Source organism: Tursiops truncatus, chromosome 9, assembly GCF_011762595.2.
Source record: "Tursiops truncatus isolate mTurTru1 chromosome 9, mTurTru1.mat.Y, whole genome shotgun sequence".
NCBI classification, from domain to species: Eukaryota; Metazoa; Chordata; class Mammalia; order Artiodactyla; family Delphinidae; genus Tursiops; species Tursiops truncatus.
The window spans coordinates 87,856,499-87,877,618 of NC_047042.1; the positions used below are offsets into that span (position 1 = coordinate 87,856,499).

At 36.1% G+C, this 21,120-nt stretch overlaps 1 protein-coding gene and 1 pseudogene across 8 annotated transcripts in view; both read right to left on the reverse strand.

Annotated features, from left to right (window-relative positions):
* Positions 1-21,120, reverse strand: part of CNOT4 (CCR4-NOT transcription complex subunit 4) — a 141,680-nt gene that overhangs the window by 35,705 nt on the left and 84,855 nt on the right. For 5 of the 8 annotated variants that reach the window (XM_019951556.3, XM_019951646.3, XM_019951434.3 and 2 more), the window contains one exon: positions 18,362-18,495. In XM_019951556.3, the coding sequence (XP_019807115.1) occupies positions 18,362-18,495 (134 nt within the window). The remainder of the gene's footprint in view (positions 1-18,361; positions 18,496-21,120) is intronic. The other 3 variants (XM_019951724.3, XM_019951503.3, XM_019951857.3) reach the window with 1 other exon arrangement.
* LOC141279610 (signal transducer and activator of transcription 2 pseudogene) lies at positions 6-11,297 on the reverse strand (annotated as a pseudogene).

The following is a 21,120-nucleotide window of genomic DNA, read 5'->3' on the forward strand; positions in this document are numbered from 1 at the left end:
TGTAAATAGGAAAAAATAAAATCAAATCAGAGTACATTTACTCCCCACAACCAAAGCCAGAAAAATAGACATTTTATCATCTTAACATTTATTGAAGCACTCTGATATAAGACATTAGGTTAGATGCTGGGGACACAAAGAAGTATAAAATAAAATCTCTATCCTTGAGCAATTTACAGTCTAATTAGATTCTCAAAAAACAACGGGTGAAACAATGGCTTATGAAAAGAAAAGTATTGCTTAAAATGGATACTAATCCATTATTTAGTTTTGTGCCCATGATAAACACATTCCCCATTAAAATTCTTGAAATAATACTCACCTATTTTTCTAGGTGCTTAATGGAGGGCGTAAAAGTTACTGAAATGTTATCTACATTTCTTAAAGGCAATACCTTTCTTTAATACTTCAATATCCTAATCATAACCCTAGAGAAGGCATATGTAAGTATACACACACACACACACACACACACACACACACACACACACACACACACAGGAGAGTAACAGAAAGAAACTTTTGTGCAAACTATTGCCTCAAACTAAAACAGTAAAACTTGACTTCCACAAGAGAAAATGCAGTATCACAGTAAAGTAACACAGATTTGCTAACTTCAAGTCCATTTTAACTCATCTGACTTAAAAACAAAAATCTTTATAAACATTATAACACTGACCTAGCAAGTCATTTCTACAACTAACTTTAACCCAGCACATGAACAAAAGATAAGTATTAGTACCCATACACTAATACTTATTTCTGATACAATATTATAGCAAAAAAAATTAAGATTCCAAATTTCTCAAAATTATTTTATTGCCTAGAAACATATACAAAGTCACCTTACAAACAGACAACTTACTGGTACCATATTTAATTGTTCTAGAAAAATTTAACAAGAACCCAACCTGAGTACCAAGTGTATCTTCTGCAGAAACACTGCCAGATGCTCTTGAATCTGATTGATAAGTCTGAAATTTACTTGAAGAGCATATTTACTTCTTATTATTCACAGTATATCAATAAATCAATTCATAATATTGTCAAGTGGGTAATACAAATAATTTTAAGATACAGCACTGAGCCCACTTAATTTAGAGGCAGTTGGGGAAACAAAATAGGTACACACCAACAAATATCAGCCAGTGTCAACTGTTAAATGAACTGTTTAAACATTAAATGCCATAAATCTTTAGAAGAAAGAGAAGCCACCCCAAGTGGGGCAATTAGGAAAAGTCTCCTAGGGAAGTTCAAGTTTAACTAGGTCCTTAAAAAGATGTGCACATTGGGAGGAGGAAGGGAAAGGGGGAAAAACGGCATTAAAGGTAGGAAGAGCAAGTGTTTCAAGAATCAAAAGGTCATAGAAAAGGTTGAGAGAAAGGTAAGTAGTTTAGCTAACATATAGGATGATTTTAACAATGGGAGGTAAGGATAGAAAGGTAAGACACCAGAGGCCAATGGAAATTTTTTTGAGCACAGAAATGTTATGTAATAAATAAAGCAGTGTTTTAGAAAGATTAATTTGGTGATAGCATGAAGAACAGGCTTGAATATAATTCAGATAATCTGAGATAAACTTGCAATATTTTTAAAAAATTTACTGTGGTAAAATACACTTAATATAAAATTTACCATCTTGACAATTTTTAAGTGTACATTTCAGTGGTATTAAATACACACACCTTGTTGTACAACTATCACCAACATCCACACACATAACTCTTTTAATCTTATGAAAATGAAATTCTATACCTACTAAACAACAACTTCCCATTTTCCCCTCCTTCCAGCATCTACCATATACTTTGTTTAGATGACTTTGACTATTCTAAATGCCTTGTATATAAGTGGAATCAGAGTATTTGTCTTTTTTGTGACTAGCTTATTCCATAAATAATGTTCTCGAAGTTCATCCATGTTGTAACATACTGCAGAATTTCCTTCCTTTTTAAAACTGAATATTACATTGTATATATGTACCACATTTTGCTTGTCCATTCATCTGTCCATGGACACTGAGATTGCTTCTACATTTAAGCTACTGTGAGTAATGGGGCTATGATGTAACGGTACAAATATCGCTTTAATATACTGCTTTCAATTCTTTTACATGTATATAAAGAAGTGGAATTGGTGGATCATATGGTAATTTTACTTTTAATTTTTTGAGGAACTGCCATACTGTCTTCCACTATAGCTGTACCATTATACATTCTCACCAACAGTGCACAAGGACTCCAATATCCCCACATTCTTTCAAACACTTGTTTTCTGCTTTTTTGATAGCGGCTATGCTAACGGGTGGGAGGAGAATGGGTATGAGGAGATGTCTCATTGTAGTTTTGAGCTGCATATCCCCAATGATTAGTGATGTTGTGCATCTTTTCATATGCTTATTGGCCATTTACATATCTTCTTTGGAGAAATGTCTATTCAAGTCCTTTGCCCATTTCTGAACTGGGTTATTTGATTTTTTTGTTGTTGAGTTTTAGGCGCTCTCTACATATCCTGGTTAATAATCATTATCAGATATATAATTTGTAAATATTTTTTCCCATTCTGTAGCTTGTGGATAGTGTCTTTCGACTTACAAATATTTTTAAGTTTTCATGAAGTCCAATTTGTCTATTTTTTCTTTTGTGCCTTTGGTGTAATATCCAAGAAATCACTGCCAAATTCAATGTCATGAAGCTTTTGTCCTATACTTTCTCTTAAGGTTTTTTTTGGGGGGGGGTGTTTTAGGTCTTAAATTTAGGTGCTTGATCCATTTTGAATTAATTTTTGAATACGGTGTTAGGTAAGGATCCAACTTCATTCTTCTGCATGTAGATACCCAGTTTTCCCAGCACCATCTGTTGAAAAGATTGTCCTTTCCCCAGTAGTCTGGCCTTGGTACCCTTGTCAAGTCATTTGGCCATATTTGTGACAGTTAATATTTATGGACTGTCTATTTCACTGGTCTATACGTCTATCTTTATGTTGATCCCACACTATTTTGATTACTGCAGCTTTGTATAAGTTTTGAAATCAGGGAGTGTGGGTCCTCCAGTTTTATTCTTCTCGTTCAAGATTATATTGGCTATTTGGAGTCTTCTGAGATTCTATATGAATTTTAGGATGGATCTTTTACCTGCAAAAAATGTCACTGGGATTTCTGACATGATTGGGATTGAATCTGTAGATTGCTTTGGGTAGAATTGACTTTTTAATATTAAGTATTCCAATCCATGAACATGAGATGTTGTTTTCATTTATTTATGTGGCTTTTTAAATTTCTTTCAGCAATGTTTCATAGTTTTCTTGTACAAGTCTTTCACTTCCTTGGTTAATTCCTAAGTATTTTATTCTTTTGATCCTACTGTGAATGAAATTGCTTTTGTAATTTCTTTTCAGATTGTCCACTGTTCATGTATAGAAATGCAAATGATTTTTGCGTGTTGACTCTGTATCTTGCTACACTGTTGAATTCACTTATTAGTTCTAACAGGTGTGTGTGTGTGTGTGTGTGTGTGTGTGTGTGTGTATGATCTTTAGGATTTTCTACATCTAAAACCATACCATCTGCAAAAAGAGATAATTTTACTTATTCTTTTTTTTTTTTTTTTTTTACTGTACGCAGGCCTCTCACTGTTGTGGCCTCTCCCGTTGCGGAGCACAGGCTCCAGACACGCAGGCTCAGCGGCCATGGCTCACGGGCCCAGCCGCTCCGCGGCATGTGGGATCTTCCCAGACTGGGGCACAAACCCGTGTCCCCTGCATCGGCAGGTGGACTCTCAACCACTGTACCACCAGGGAAGCCCAATTTTACTTATTCTTTTCCAATTTAGATGCCTCTTCTTTTTCTTGGCTAATTGCTATGGCTAGAAAATACAATACTGTGTTGAACAGAAGTAGTGAAAGCAGGCATCCCTACCTTGTTCCTCACCTCAGAGGAAAAGCTTTCAGTCCTTCCACCATTGAAAAACCACTGTGGTTTTTCATATATGGCTCTTACTATGCTGAAGTAGCTTCCTTCTGTTCCTAAGTTAATTGTTTTTGTCATGAAAGAGTGTTTAATTTTGTCAAATGCTTTTTCTGCATCTATTGAGAGGATCCTGTGGCTTTTATCCTACATTCTGTTGATGTGGCATATTGAACTGCTCAAGTTTCACACGTTAGACCATCCTTGCGTTCTAGGAATAAACCACACTTGGTCTTGGTGCATAATCCTTTTAATGTGCTGAATTCTGTATGCTCATGTTCTGTTAAAGATATATGCATCAATGTTCATTAGGGGTTCAAAGTTTGCTTTTCTTACAGTGTCTTTGTCTGGCTTCCGTTATCAGGGAATGTTGGCCTCAAAGAATGACTTAGGAATCATTCCCTTCTCTTCAATTTTTGGGAAAAACTTGAGAAGGATTGGTATTAGTTCTCCTTTAAATATTTGGTAGAATTCACCAGTGGAGCCATTAGATCCAGGACCTTTCTTTGTTGGGAGATATTTGATTACTAATTCAATCTCCTAACTGGTTATACATTTATTCATGTATTTTATTTCTTTGTAACATAGTCTTGGTAGGTTTTATGTTTCTGGGAATCTGTCTCTTTCATCTAGGTGATCCAATTTGTTGGCATAAAACTGTTCACAGTACTCTCTTATAATCCTTTTTATTTTTTGTAGAATCTGTAATGTTCCCACTTTAATTTCTTATATTAGTAATTTGAGCTGTCTCTTTTTTTTCTTAGTTCACCTAGCTAAAGCTTTGTCAGTTTTGTTGATACTTTTGAAGAACCAACATTTGGTTTCATTGATTTTCTCTACTGTTTTTCTATTCTCTATTTCATTTATCTCTGCTCGAATCTTTATTATTTCCTTCCTTCTGCTTGCTTTGGGCTTATTTGTTCTTTTTCTAGTTCCTTAAATTATGAGGTTAGATTGTTGACTTGGGATCTTTCTTATTTTTTTTAATGTAATAATAGCACTTATAGCTATAAATTTCCCCCTTAGCACCACTTTTGCTGCTTCCCAGAAGTTTTGGTATGTTGTGCTTTCATTTTCATTCATTTAAGTATTTTCTAATTTCCTTGTCATTTCTTCTTTGTTTGATCCATTAGTTGTTTAAAAGTGTTGTTTAATTTCCACAATTTTCTAGATTTCCTTTTGTTAATGATTTCTAATTTCATCCTATTGTGGTCAGAAAAGATACTTGGTATGTTTATCTTTTTAAATCTATTGAATCTTAATTTGTGGTCTAACATATGGTCTATCCTGGAAAATGTCCCACGTGCACTTGAGAAGAATGTGTATTCTGTTGTTGGGTACAGTGTTCTGTATATGTCTGTTAGATCTAGTTAGTTTGTATTGTTTAAATCCTCTCCTCATGCTTTGTCTGATTGTTCTATCCATCATTGTGAGTGGGATACTGAAGTCTCCAGCTATGACTGCAGAACTATTTCTCCCTTCAATTCTGTCAGTTTTTCCTTCATATATTTCGGTGGTCATTGGGTGTGTAAATGTTTATCACTGTCCTATCTTCTTGCTGTAATGAAACTTTTATTAATGTATAATGTCCTTCTTTGTCTCATATAATCCTGTTTTATTTAAAGTCTGTTACGTCTGATATTAGTATAGCCACCCCTGATCTTTTTTGGTTCCTATTTGCACAGAATTATCTTTTCCCATCCTTTCACTTTCAACCTGTTTGTGTTCTGGGGTCTAATGTGAGTCTCTTGTAGACAGCATATAGCTGGATAGTGTATTTTTATCCATTCTGCCAATCTCTGTCTTTTGATTGGAGAACCGAACCCATTTACATTTAACATAACTAGTGATATGGAGTTATTATGTCATCATGCTATTTGTTTTCTATATGCCTTATAGCTTCCTCCACACTCCTCATTTCTTTTATGTTTGATTTTTCGGTAGTGAAATGTTTAAATTCCTTTCTCATTTCCTTTTGTGTATATTCTAGAGCTCCTTTCTTTGTTGTTAGCATGGGAAATACATTTACTATTCTGAAGTCACAACAGTCTACCTTAAATTTACACTAACTTAACTTTCATAATATACAAAATTTCTGCTCTTTTACAGTTTCATCCCTATCCCTTTTGGTTACTGATGTCACAAAATTACACCTTCATACATTGTGTGCCCCCAATAATTCTTTTAAATGCAATTTCTTAAATTACGTAGAAAACAAGATTTGAAGTCACAAACCAAAGTTTCAGTGATACCAGCTTTTACACTAAAGTACTGGACCTTAAATGTACTAACCTCAAGTCATATAGGAAGAAAAAAGTATAGTGACAAACCATTGTTATAATAACACTAGCTTTCATAATAGCTCACTTATTTACTTTTATTGAGATCTTTATTTCTCCATACAGCTTTGGGTTACCATCCAGTGTCCTTTCATTTCATCTTGCAAGACTCCTTGAGCATTTCTTGCAGGGCAGATCTAGAGGTCCTGAACTCCCTCAGCTTTTGTTTATTTGGGAATGTCTTAATTTCTCCCTCACTCTTTGAGGACAGTTTTGCTGTACAGAAGATGCTTGGCTGGTGTATATATGTATTTTTTTCCTTTTAGCACTCTGAATCTATTAGCCCACTGCCTTCGGGCCTCCAAAGTTTCTAATGAGAAATCTGCTGATAATCTTACTGAAGATCCCCTTCTATGTGATGATTTTCTTCTGCTGCTTGCAAGATTCTCTCCTTTGTCCTGATTATCATGTCTGTCTCACTGTGGATCTCTGAATTCACCTTAATTAGAATTTGTTAAGCTTCTTGGATGTTTATATTTAGCAAATTGGGGAGGTTTTCAGTCATTATCTCTTCAAATATTCTCTCTGCATCTTTCTCTCTCTCGTCTCCCTGGAACTCCAGTAATGCATCTGCTGGTCCACTTGGAGTCCTACAGGTCCCTTAGGCTCTGCTGACCTTTCCTCAATCTTTGTGTGTGTGTGTGTGTTCCTCAGACTAGATAATTTCCATCACCCTATCTTCAAGTTTGCTGATTCTTTCTCCTGCCTGCTCAAATCTGCATTTGACTCCTCTAGAATATTTTTCATTTCAATTATTATACTTTTCAGCTCCAGAATTTTTTAGTTTCTTTTAAAAATTTCTACCTTTTATTTTTTAAAATATTTATTTATTTGACTGCATTGGGTCTTAGTTGTGGCACGCAGGCTCTCTAGTTGTGGCACGCAGGCTCTAGAGCATGTTAGTTGCCCTGCGGCATGTGGGATCTTAGCTCCCGGACCAGGGATCAAACCCATGGCCCCTGCACTGGAAGGCGGATTCTTAACCACTAGACCACCTGGGAAGTCTACCTTTTATTGATGTTTCCTTTTTTGTTCACACATCACTTTCTTGACTTTCTCCACATTTTCCTTTAATTCTTTAAGAATCTTTAAGAGAGTTGCTTTAAAGACTCTGTCCAGTATATCTGCCATTAGGTCTTTTCCAGGGATGGTTTCTGTTGCTTTATTTTCTTTTGAATGGACCATTCTTTTCTGTTTCTTTTTATGCCGTCTGATTTGTTGTTTAACACTGGCCATTTGAAATCTATCTAGTAACATGGTACCTCTGGAAATCAGATTCTTCCCCTTCTCCAGTGTTTGCTCTTTTTGTTACTGGTTGTTGTTTTGTTTTTTTCTTTTTTGATTGTTGTAGGCTGTCTCTGTGCTGAGAATCGGTCTTAGGTGTAAACTTAAGGTCTTCTCAGGTCTATTCTGAGCCTTCCCTGGACATGCAGTCACTTTCTAATTTTCCCCATTATATGTGGTTGTTTTTGAATGTCCTAGGTCTTAGTGTCTGGCTCCCAAAAGGGGAAAAAGCAAAAATTAAAGGAGTATGGCAGGAGGGTGTCAGTCCTTTAAATCCCCTGAAATCACTTCAGAGAGGAAGGGACTTGCAACTTGGGAAAGGTGCAACAATGACTGCCTGCCTCTTCGTCTGCACCTGTGATTGGAAGCAATAATCAGCATTCAGAGCAGAGATCCTCAATATTTGAGAACACGGTCCTCTTTCTCCACCCTGTCTCCCGCAAGCTATATGCAAGCTGCTCCAGGAACATGTACATAGCACCTGCCATGTGGCTGGGGGTGGGGGAGGGGTAGCTGCTACTGTGCTAAGGCTGAAATGGACCGAAGTTAACTGCCAAGTCTTTCCCTGGAAGTTGCAAGCCTTCAAAAGACCTCAGAGTTCCAAAACAGTTACATCAGACAGATTAAGCAAGTGCAACTGTTGTCCAGGTGGAGAGAGTGATTCCTGGGGCTATCTACTTGCCACCTTCCCCAAATTTGCACTATTCTTATAATAAGGGAATACAGGCTTCAAGTTGAGAGGAAGGAGTAGTCATAGAAACAGATGGATGAAATCAAGCTATTACATAGGAAGAACCTCAGTGTCTTGATCTTGGTTCACCTCCTCAGTCGCCACCATTAAAACGCACTAAATAATAATTTTCAATATAGATGAAGTCAATCTTGCTAATGTCAAGGGCAATATACGAAAATATTATGACATTCAGAATTAAATCTTGAGACTGTTTCCGGACTACAACTAATCAGGATAACTTATATCATCTTTTCCACCATGCCACCTGCAGTTTCATACGCAGTGATTCATTGACACTTAACACTTTACCTGGGAAGGTTTTATCAAAGATCTCTAGATCAAAATTTCTAGATCACTGTCATCAATCCAAAGACAGCTGCTGAAAAATCAGGATCAGGGCAAGATATTAGTAAGCTTAAGTTCCATTCAGTTTTAGTATATTCTTCAATTTATTTTAAGAATTAACAAATTCAAGGAATAATAAATGAGAGCTTTAGAAATAAGGATATAACTAGAAAGTTTTATTTTTTAGGTAAAAGGTCAATTAAAATTAAACCTGCCATAGTAAGTGCAACTGTAAGTGCAAAAATGGCAAATAAAGATGGGGGACTCCCTGCAAATGAATGTATAAACCCAAAAAAAAGAAAAAGTGTATTTTTGAAGTCTAATTGCAATAAATGTGAACTTCTTGCACTCTGATGGCTGAACAGAAAACACGTATCTCAAAGCTACCACTAACAGGTCAGAGTTCTCACAACTCTCCTGGCATCAGGTGTCCAAATTCCATTAAGCTCTGTCATACTAACAAATTTGTTGTTTTACATTCAACATCCATCCACCCATTATCATGCCAAGATGGTGAAGAAAGGAAAGCAAACTTTAATAAATATCACATTTACTAATGAAGATAGAGACCTATTTCCTGGGGTTCCCTGGGAATGGCTCTAGAACAGGCTCCAGCTTTAGTACTGGTCCTGGGTTTGGTTCTGGCACTCTTTGTGATACCATGCCTAGTGTGGGCTCCAGTGCTGGTCCCAGATCCAGCCCTGCTCAAGCAGTGGCTCTAACTCCAGGCTTAGCTCTGGCCCCCTGTGCCAGTGTGGGCTCCACCTCTAATGACTCAAGTTCTGGCTCTAGTGGTTGTTCTAGCTCATCCACTTGTCTGTTAGAGACCACAATGAGCCTATGTTTCAGGTTATTTCCTCTGTTCCTGAAGATTAACTCTCTCCTGGTAGTAGCACCCAAAAGCCTCATCCCTGGGGCTTCAGGAGTAGAAGAAGTACAGCAGGTTCTCGGGTAAGTCCGCCTCAGTAAGAGGTTGGTAGTGGTGGACTTTAGTTAGCACGAATGACTGCAGTACCTCCTGGTGCAGGGCTGCACTTCATCATCGTTCAACCAAGAACAGGTAATACCCCCTCCCAATGATTCACTTAAGTGCAACAGAAAGGTATCAGAGATGGTCTTCAGCAGCTGGCATTCCTGGCGGTGTTGGAAAAGAACTGCCGATTCTAGGGATGTGAGCTGACCAGACTGAACCAGAGAACCAAGGATCAGGCAATCAAGAGTAGGTTCATGTTAGAAATAATCATCACACAGAGGGTATCTGTCTTCAGCTCCTGCTTCAGATCCTGGTAGGTGTATCCGACCATGAAGCTGATAAATGTGTGATTCCTGTTGCACCCAGCAGTCCCCTATTGTTGCCCTTTCCAGAACCACCTGAACACGGCTCCACCAGTCAGGCAGCCAGAGTACCAAATTAAAGCCTGACTCTGCTCCTTCTTGGGGTACAAAGCTTTCTGGTTTGAAGTCAGAATGTTGAACTTCTGGAAACTTTGTACAGTTGGCCCTCAATATCCATGGGTTCCACATCCTCAGATTCAAGAATATTCAGAGGAGAAAACATTTTAGAAAGTTCCAAAAAGCAAACTTGAATTTCTCTTGTGCCAGCAACTATTTACTTAGCATATACATTGTATTAGGTATCATAAGTAATCCAGAGATAATTTAAAGTACACAGGAGGATGTGTGTAGGTTATGTGCAAATACTACACCATTTTATATAAGGGACTTGAGCATATGAGGATTTTGTTATCCTAAGGGACTGATCCCCGTGAATACTGAAGGATGACTGTAATTGATGAAGCTTACAGTCAGTGGAGACTTTTGCAGTCAGTGACCCACTGTCTTCCTGGAATCTCATCAGCAGCCTCGTCTGGACAGTGAACTTCCTCCCCATCTTGAGGATGAGGGGTCAATGGGGAGTTTAGGAAACATAGGGCTGGGTTTCTACCACAAAGGCTAGGAACAGATCTAAAAGCAACTCTGTGTATGGGGCCTTCCACAGGTCCACCCCTTTAGTCAGAGGTCATCCTGACAGCTAACCAGGCAACTGAGTTCCTTCAGCAGCTGATTCAGGTGAAAGAACAACTTTGCTCCAGCTGTGAACACTTCTCCAGCTGATTCAACCCATCGTCCAGGGGGGGGCTCCAGATGCAGGTGTTTTGCTGCTGGACCTTCCATTAATTAGGGTGATTAATTGGCCTAGCAGTGCTTTGGAGGCATCCAGCACCTCCTTTCTCCTTTAGTCCAGTTCACTGAGAATTTCCTGCAAAAGCTGCTGCTGTCTGGTCTGACGGGCGCCCATAGAGGGTATTCTCACTGGGGTCTGGGTCTTACATGGGAAGCAGAAGACATCCTGCTGGTCTTTCAGTTGGCTGATGGATTTCACCAGCTTCTCCATCATAGCCCTTAATTCTAGGGTCCAGGATTCAATCTCATGCTGCTGGCTTTCCACAGGTGCTTCGAGGTCTGCCTCTCCTTGCTCCGAATGAGCCCTCTGAGCCTGGATCAGAATTAAAGAGATCAAAGATTGTCTCAGCCAATTAGGTATGGCCCCGAGGAAAGGCCAGAATGTCCCAACAGAATTTTTGCAAGTTGTGCTGTAGTAACAAACACGCAAGGTCCTGGCTGCATCCATACTCATAGTTCAGTTGGTTTAAGAAGTGGAAGAATAGCATGTTAGCCCTGGAATCATTGCTGTCCAGTAATAACACGAAGGGAAAGAGAAATTGAGACCCCTGAACCACACAGTTGACTGAAAAGCAATGGCTTCAAGTGGGATTGAGAAATTCTAATAGGTAGTTAGGGTTCATAACAATCAAGATATTATTTCCAGAAGGTAAAGCTGTGTGTATAAATCCCTGCAGATAAAAATTTGTAAACGTGTTTTCATACAGTCTCATTAAAAATCTTTTTTAAGTTCTAGTCCTAAATAGTTCTGAAACCTATGGCGAAATTACAGATTTCTCAGGATTAAATATTTTCCAACTAACCCAACAGTTGGAATCTGGTGCTATGGAGCTTTTCAAAATATAAATATTTATATTTATCTATTGAAAGTATAGAGTATATATAGATCTAGATTCTGTCCTTGAAGATTCTGATTCAGTTAGTCCAAATTGAGATACCTAGTGTCTGATGATCACTGCACTAGTGCAAAAGGAACACAGTGAAAAGGCATCAAGTCTCCTCAAAGTCTCTGAAGTTATTAGACTTTAGAGCCAGAAGGAATCATTAATATCAAATTGAAATACTCTGTTTTACAGATAAAGAAACCAAAATTCACAACTATCTGAAGCAGGTAGTGAGACACTGCTGTGCCTCTGTTTGGATCTTCAGATGCTCAGCCAACTCTGCTACCTTCTAACTGGCCCTTTGGGCAGTTTTGAGTTTGATTTCCTTTTATTTCCTTGGTGGCGACAGCACCAAATTCCTAAATATAGTCTTCTTGGCTGCTTTCTAAAATTTGCAACATAAAACAAGTAGTCACATAGTAGAAGAATCAAAGAAAAATTCATTTTTAAGAACTGGGAGTGGGATAGGAAAAATACTGAGGAAGTCTAGTTCCCTTGTTTCTCACTTTCACAAGATAAAAATAGTAGTCATGGTTGTACTAATTTTTGTTGCATTTTGAATATAAAGTAAAATTTAAGCCAGATGTCAATATAATGGACATTTCCAAATTTCTGTCATGTTACTATATACCCAAGTACATATTCACACCGCTCCTAAATATTCCCATATTTATTGAGAATAATTCATTTTAATTTTTCATGCTCACCAGAGTCTTAAATAACTGAGATAAACATTTGCTACTGCAAAGGACGAATTTAAGTTATAGACAGGAAGCTTGCTTTTATAGAATTTATTTTGATACAGGGGCTTCAAATATACATTAACATTGAAAATATCACTTTGCTACTAAAATATGGCCACATCTTAAGTAACATGACACAATTAACATGGCAAGAAAAAAAAGCCTCAATAAACCTAGACTAACTGTAGGTGGCAAATATGATTCTAATTGGAATTTTCTCATAACTCCAGGACATACCAAATATGAATGAAAATAAATGTTCTGATTACTAGTAAGCACAAAAAATTAATTATCATTAATATTAAAACTGAAGGATGGACATCCACCATCCTAAACATATCATAAGACTGTGGCAAGCTTTCAAAAACAACAGAAAAATCTCCATCTATTCATTATAATTTTGTATTTCAGTAATAAAGTTTGATCTTAAAAAGATACTAAGTTGAATTTAAACACACAATTGCTCATCTGATGTGCCTTTTCTTCTAGTCTAAGAAATAAGGGCACCAAAAACTCTATCTCTAACCGCTTCCTCCCATCCCTCCCAACATAACCCTTCCCCTCCCTTCCCCTCCCTCATTACACCCACCCTCTGGAAAAAATACCAGTAGCTCTCTATCCTTTTTGAAAATATTCTACTTAGGTGGAGCAAGATACCAGAGTTGACTTACTAGTTTTCCAAGTATGTATGTGTACATGTGCAGTAACTTCATATATCCAAATACATCATGGGAATAAAATTTAAGAAAAATAAGGAAAGACTGAGAAATAAGTTCAGAAAAATCTCATAATTCATGAATTTTAATGTAAATATCCAATTTTAGCAAACTTTACTATCTACTTAATTTACTAGTAAGCAGCCCTTAGTTTTATACAAAAATAAAAGTAGGGAACTGCAAATCATCTACCTATTTCAAAAATGGGAATGCCTTTCTGGGGATCCATTTTACAAAAAAAAATGTAGGCTACCTTTCATGGCACTTGGCCATACTTTGAGAATTACTGCTTTACACTGCTCCTCCTCCAGAAAAATTTAGACACACACACACACACACACACATACACACACACACACACACACACACACACATTTTACATAAAATTTCAGAGATCACAGATACTCAGAAGCCTATGCGTGATTTAACACGCTCTACTGAGACTATTTTGTACAAGTCTCTGGACCATATCCTTTCTAAATCTCAGGGATTTACCAAATGATGTTAGTACAGAAGAACAGGATTCACGCAGTGACTACCCCCATTCTGCTAAATAAATAAGGCACTCTGGCTATGGCTTCCGTCTCTCAGAGCTTATATTTGACTTTCAATAAAAATATAGCTGTATATATTTTTTAAAGATGTACATTTTCCTTCAATGTGATAAAAACTGACAAATTTCTATAGAAGTTTTCCATTCAACTTTTCTTTAGCTTATCCTCTACTGCCACCAATCTGTGGTTTAGGGAAGGTTTTGCTTAACCTTCCTTGGAATTTACAGTACATCCACTATATTTAAGCCTTAAGTACCAGAGATCTTTAAGGTCAAACTACATACAGTTATGGCATAGTTTCATTTAATTGATTTAGTTTGATTCATGTCAGAGTTTTTAATTCATGTTAGAGTCTTAAATTTCACCTATTCTAGACTAAGAAATGGCAGAGTGGGAGAATGAGCTTGGGCTTAAAAGTGACAGAGACTTTAGGTCAGAATCTGGTCTATCACTTATTTGTGTAGGATACTGGTAAATTATCTAAACTCTCTGAGACTTAGTATTCTTGCCAGTAGTAAAATACCAATGATGGCTACCACACAGGACTACTGAGGAGATTAAATGAACACAGAAGACACCAAATTTCTGTTCAACCCTCTTTCTACCTAAATCTAAAGCTGAACATCTTGATTCCTTCAACGGTGGCTTCTTTGAGCCACATAAAGTCAGAACCACTTACCTTGAGTGATCTGCACACCCCATAATCTGTCCCCCACATACTTGTAGGTAGGCCTATGCACTGTCCTGGGCATATAGCAGCCATCTAGCTACTACTATTCCTGTCTCAGTCTTCAGTTGGTGCACAAATAGTGCCTCAATGTAAATAAAGGTATCTCAAAGCCCCAAACTTAAAAACAAAATATCCAGTCCACAAGCATCACTACTGCATGGCTCCCTTACTCCCCATTCTTTACATTTGTATTCATCATTTCAAAGTAACTTACTAATATAGAAAAACAGCTTATCTACAGTCAATACTCAATCTGACTGATACACTCTCAAACTCATAATAATGGGGATGTGTGTGTGAAGAACAAATGACACACATCCTCTAATTTATTACTCAAGTGAGATAGGAATAAGACATATTATAGAAAATTTCACTTACTAACATTAATGTGCATCAGGGGACCATGTCAGGGTTCAGTGACGATTAGTAGCTATGATACTTTTAATATTTGTACTCTGGATTAATTACAAATGAAAAATGTACATTTTAAGTTTAATGTCAATCTATAAAGTTCCAAGTTTTGTTTTCTTGCAATTCTTCTAAAACTGCTACTCACTACACAGGAATGCCAAGAAGAGGAAAAGGAACCATTCTTTTTCTTTGTCTCCCTGGAAAGTCTAATTCTCAATTTATCTTGAATAAGAAAAATGTTCTCTGTAGGGCAGGACCATAGAAAGAGTTGTACTGCTCATCTTTCTAACTTGGCAGACTAAACTTATCTACAAATTTATATAACTTTATACAAACTTATCTACAAATTCATCCCTACCACTGTACCTTGTATGGTGGCAACGTAGAAATGAAGACCAAAGCAGACTTTCAGTAATACTGACAGTCAAACTTACCCTCTTACAGGGGTTAGCATGGAAAGAAAACAAACTATAGGAGCTGCCAAAAAACCAAAACAACAAACCCACAACTCTCTGTAACCTGGGCCATTAACTGTCCTTAATAAATTTGGAGGACTTGCATTAAACAAACAAAAAACAACCCTTCTCCCTCCCCCCAAAACCTTCCTATATCATGTACTTATGAAAAGCAAAGGTAACTATGTCAAAATTTATTCTGGTCCCCGCTGAAGTTCAGTTGCACTGGTTTTGGGCAAAATTATCAAATGGGAATACTGTTTTAAATTCCCCTTTTTCTTCTTTTTTTCCTCTACAACTTGTGGCTGCTATAACACCCCTCTCCTGTTACTGAAACAGTCACAAATGTGCTCTGACTACACCTTATATGAAGGCAAAGTCAATAAAATATTAGTAAATCTTTTAATAAGGGATCACAAAAAAAATAAAGAAAGCTAACTACTGTTAAAACGCTAAAAAGACATTTGTAAATTCCAATTTTCACTTCCAATCTAAAGAAAAAAGCTCATAAATTAAAAATAGCAAGGTATTTTCGCATTGTGATTAAAAATTTATCTCAAATAAATGGTTAAAATCATATTTAAGAGTGAATAAAACACTGGAGAGATCTCTATAAAAGTAATGCAACAGGATGCCTGCTAGCACCACTTTCTAACACTGTTCTTTAATTTTTAGCCTAGGGATTCTCAAGCAGGAAGAGATGATGGTGGGAGATCCGATTTTAAAATGCAGGGAAAAGACCAAAAACAATCTTTCCTGAGAGACACCAAAGACTTAAATAGAGAGATATACCACATTAATGGTTGAGAGGATTCAATGTTATACTGCAGAATATAAATTCTCCCAAAATTGATCTATAAACTCAAGTATTTTGAAACAAACAGACTTGGGCAACTAATGGGAGAAGCCAGTCTATATACTGCACAGAAAACACTTAAATACCAATAAAACATGGCAAAGAGATACGAATTCACAATGCATAAGTTCACTATATTAATCAACTATAAATCAAAATGAGATTTTTTGTTTATCAAATTGGTAAATGTGCAGAAAAAAATACTCAATTCAAGTAAACAGGTACTCACAATCATTGACTCAGAGGTTCTAAGAGCATCAAAACTATAACCAAAATGTTTACATGAAAAAATGTTCATCACAGTATTATAAATAATAGCACCAAAATGAAAGTAAGATAATATACATCAGCAGGAGACTGGTTTAATAAATTTTAAATACTCACATATAATGGAATACTACACAGTCATAAAAATTGCTTTCATAACATGGGAAAATATTCATAATAATGGGTATTAAATTTTAAAATGTAACAAACCAATGTGTTTTGTGTATATATACATTCACAGGAAGGAAAAGGACTACAAGGAAATATACACTGCAAGGAAGATACATCAAATCATTTTCAGTGAAAACGTCTGAGTATTGAGATCACATACAATTTTTACTTTCTTCTTTATGCTTTTGTATATTTTTCAGATTTCCTTCAATAGAAACATGACTTTTATATTCAGGGAATAACAAATGTAGCAAAGAGATCATCTAAATTTTACGTTTCTGCTCTGAATTCTCTAGGGGCTATAAACCAGAATATGACTTTAATTAGAATGACAACACTTTTAATGAGAATAAAGATGTGTATTTAAAAGCATCTGAAATAAATTTTTACTACAATAACCTCATTCTTATATAATGCACTACAGAGTTAGCAACCAATGAGGTAAATAATAGCATAGGTTCATAATAAAATAAACATATGGGGTGGGGACAAAAAGATCAACGGAAAGGGTCAAAGCTAATCAACCCAAAAAGATTTTAAACTTAGCTTTTATTCTTAGCTTTGATAAAACAAATTTCACATAGTTTATTATATAGTAATCTTATGTTTTGCTCTATGGCCTCATATATTTATATACACATGTACATATGTGTGTGCAAATAAATAGGAAGTATTTAAATTTGAATTGCCTTTATAAATAATCTTTACTATCAAAGTGAATAAACTTAACAAGGACTTCAAGAATTTAAATACAAGAATAAGTTTTGAAGAAACTGGCTCTGATAACAATTCCTGTAGTTATTATTAGCTATGTTTAAAAAATGGCCCTTACATTATTTTAGTGCTAAATAAACATGGGACTATGTAATAACCAGACATTTAAAACATCACTTAAACGAATTTAACTTTGGAATAAATTTTTTTAAAAAGAAAATCGACCTATTTAAATTAATTACAGCTATTTACTTTAAATGAATTCACTTTACAAAAGTCAGACTTATCAAAAAAAAAAAAGATCCTGACACATCAAACTTAAGGTACATTCAGAATAAAGTATAACCCCCAAATTATTGTTTTATTAATCATACCATTTTCTCACAGGCCATAACCAAATACAATCCAAGATGTGAAGATCACCATATCAGAATAAGACTCAATACATAAAATTATAAATTTGTTTAAACATCAACAGAATATAGGTCTACGCAAAAATAAGTTGTCTCCAAGATGAATAAGATCTGAATATGGGATACCCTCCTCACTCAGAGGACAAAAGACTTCGGTGATTCCTGAGACTAGACAACCATGAATACTTCTATCCCCAACAAAAAATGCTTCAGATAACGCCCACTGTCCCTTTTACAGTGTTTTCCCCCTCATTACATCAGGAGGGAAACCCCAATTAGGTGACAAGAGCCTTTTAAATAACCCACATCTCTTAATTTCCTTTTTATCAAGGAGAGTGTTCCCAGGGCTCAGGGTAGTCTGCAAATCAATGCAAAGGGGAAGCATCAAGAGGCTCATCTGCAGTATTACCAGGGAGCAGCAGGCAGCAAATATTCAAACCCAGAAATTGTGACTCAACATTTCCTATATAGTACAACAATTCTGCACAAATGACAGACACTGTCAAGAAGGATCCTGCCTGAAAAAGATGTAGAATGAAAAGAGAAGATTGACAGACATGAAGGTAAGGTATCTGATTACACTAATATCGGTACTTACGTATCATACCTCTGCAGTGGTGTCACTTTGTTCTTATTCTTATCAACTGAACCCGTAGACAGCTGAAGAAAATTGGGGTTTAATTTATATAACTCTTGAAGTAGCTTCTGTTCATATTCTTGGTGTTTACCCGCCTAGTGGAAGAAGAAATTAAAACTGCAGTGGGACTCACAAAGTGGCTGGTATAAAATGCTGATGTACTTTATGAATTACTAAAGCTATTCTAAATAAAACACATAAGGATTTGTCATGGCGTCAGAGAAACCTGTGAGGAAAATGTCACAGAACTTCTAGACCAATGAAAGTTCTTGCAACAAAACTACAGGAGACATATTCCATTAACTAAGGCATTTCATCACCCATTTTATGTGGAGAAAAGAATACTAACAGACAACATTTTTGCTAGTTTAAAAAACTAGAGGGGCCCTTTTAAACTTACTTCCCCATCTTTCACATAAGAATTAAGTCTTCTAACAGGTCATTACAGAAGTTTCTGAAAATCACTGAAAAATTAGTCTCTCTTTTTAGAAGATTGATAAGTAACACACAGATGAAGAGTTTTACTGTATTTTTCATTATCCTAACACTAATTAGCACATTAATTTGTTTTTACATAAAAGTTAATATATTTTAAACTTTAGACCAGAGGATGGCAATTTAGAGCCAGCCACTTTGTTTTTATAAATAAAGTTTTACTGGAACACTCATGCTCATTCATTCATGTGTTATCTATGACCTCTTTTGTGCTACAACAGCAAAGTTGAGTAGTTGCTGCAGAGATCATATTCCCAGAAAACATAAAATATTTACCAACTGGCCCTTTACATAAAAAGTTTGTGAATCCCTGCTCTATACACAACAAAGACAACTCTGTATTTACTGGAGTTGGTAGCTGTCTATCAGAAGGCAGTGTCACAAATGTGATGGAATAAATCAGAAAGACTGACTGTGGAAACTAGGCACATACAAAAAATAAATTACAGTACAATGAAATTACTCTGAATAACTTTTTACTATCTGCATGTATATTATGACTGCAATGACATTTTTTACTTACCTGCAGGGTTGTTAATTATTTTAAAAGTGTGGTCTAAATAGATGTTATGGGAAAACCAAAACCAGAACAGAACAAAGCAAAAACAAAACAATAAAAACAAGGGCAGTATCATCTAATTGAGCACAACTGTATCATATATATTGCACAATGCATTGTTCCCTGTTCTGAGAGGGCTCTTGCCTGTTCACCTGGGTCTATAAATATTTCATATGGTACTAAATTTTGAGTTATGCAGTAACAAGGAAAGATCTGTTTTTTGCCATGATATAATTTGCTCAAGTTTCCTTTCTACATTGACAAAGTGTTTTAACGAGGAAACCCCTTTTCAAAGTAATTCTGAACTAAGAAGAGCAAGATGAATTCAGGACAACAATATGAAATGAATTTTAAATTGTTAAGAAAAAACACAGTTTAGATGCGGATTTTACATCTTTAAAACATAAAAAGCCCTGAAAATTCTTTCTGCAAGCAATACTTCAGGAGATATTATGGCTTTCGTTAGCCACAAAGAGCTCAAATTGGTATTCAAATGATTTAACAGGGGCAGTTCATAGAGACAGGTTAAATCCCATTACAAATAAATTCTAAGGGACTGTCCATCCATGTCCTTTTACTCTTCAATAATACTTAAGTGAGATCAACTGGGGCTTAGAAATTCCTTGACAGAGATTTTCATTGTAATAGTACCCATTGGTAAAGCACAGTTCCCACTAGTCAAAATTCAGCATGAAATGGTTCAACCTTAGACTTCATCCAAAAGAAGAAAAAAATCAAGATGCATTTATTGGATAAGCAAGAAATAAGTAAGTCATCCATCCCCGTTAAATATCACAGAGAACTTATTTTAACACTGTTTTTAGATCATAAAGACAATACATACTGTCAAGAAATCCCAATATATTTATTATAATGGGATTTAATCTGTAGTAACTCCAAGTCAAAAAAGGTAATATTTCATTTCATTTAACAATCTGCTCTGAAAGGAGCCCCTCCTAGACTGTCTCTAGCTTGACTTGGAGAATGAAAGGCAGTAATCAATGCCCCCCACCTTCTAAATGAGAAGTATTCCTGCAAAAGTCCACAGCAACAATCTGAAGTCCTCACCTATAACAGGGAAGTGCAGTATTGTGCTTTGGCATAATCCTCATTTAATATGCCGTATGGTCAACATTTTTACTTGTAAAGGCATGTTTATACTACAAATTGAAAGGAGACAGGAGAACAGGAAATGTAAAAAAGAACACAGGAAAATAAGCCTTCAATTCACCCTTTACAGGACACTGACTCACTGGATACTTTCATGGGAAGAATCATTTTATAAAAATAATGTTAGCTTTTTAGCAGCATCTAATAGAGTATTATTTTCTAGCATGCTCTGTGAAGAGTAGAGATGGGGTGGGGGACCTCATAATTACAATATCCCACTTGGCTTTCATTTTGCTGACATTCCCCCTAAAGTAGCATTTACCAAAATGCTTTCCTTGGTCAATTAAGTCCTGGTTCTACATACCCCTCTGGGATATGTATTAGCATATTAAAGACTCTAAGAAGTGTTGCTGGGGTTGGGGGGGGGAATCTATTTATCTTTATTAATCAAGCATTTTCAAACTTAGTGGACCACAGAACCACTTTTATTGTAACAATATCCTGCAGAACTGATATTCCATGGAACACTATGTATTTGGAAAATGCTACTTTAAAG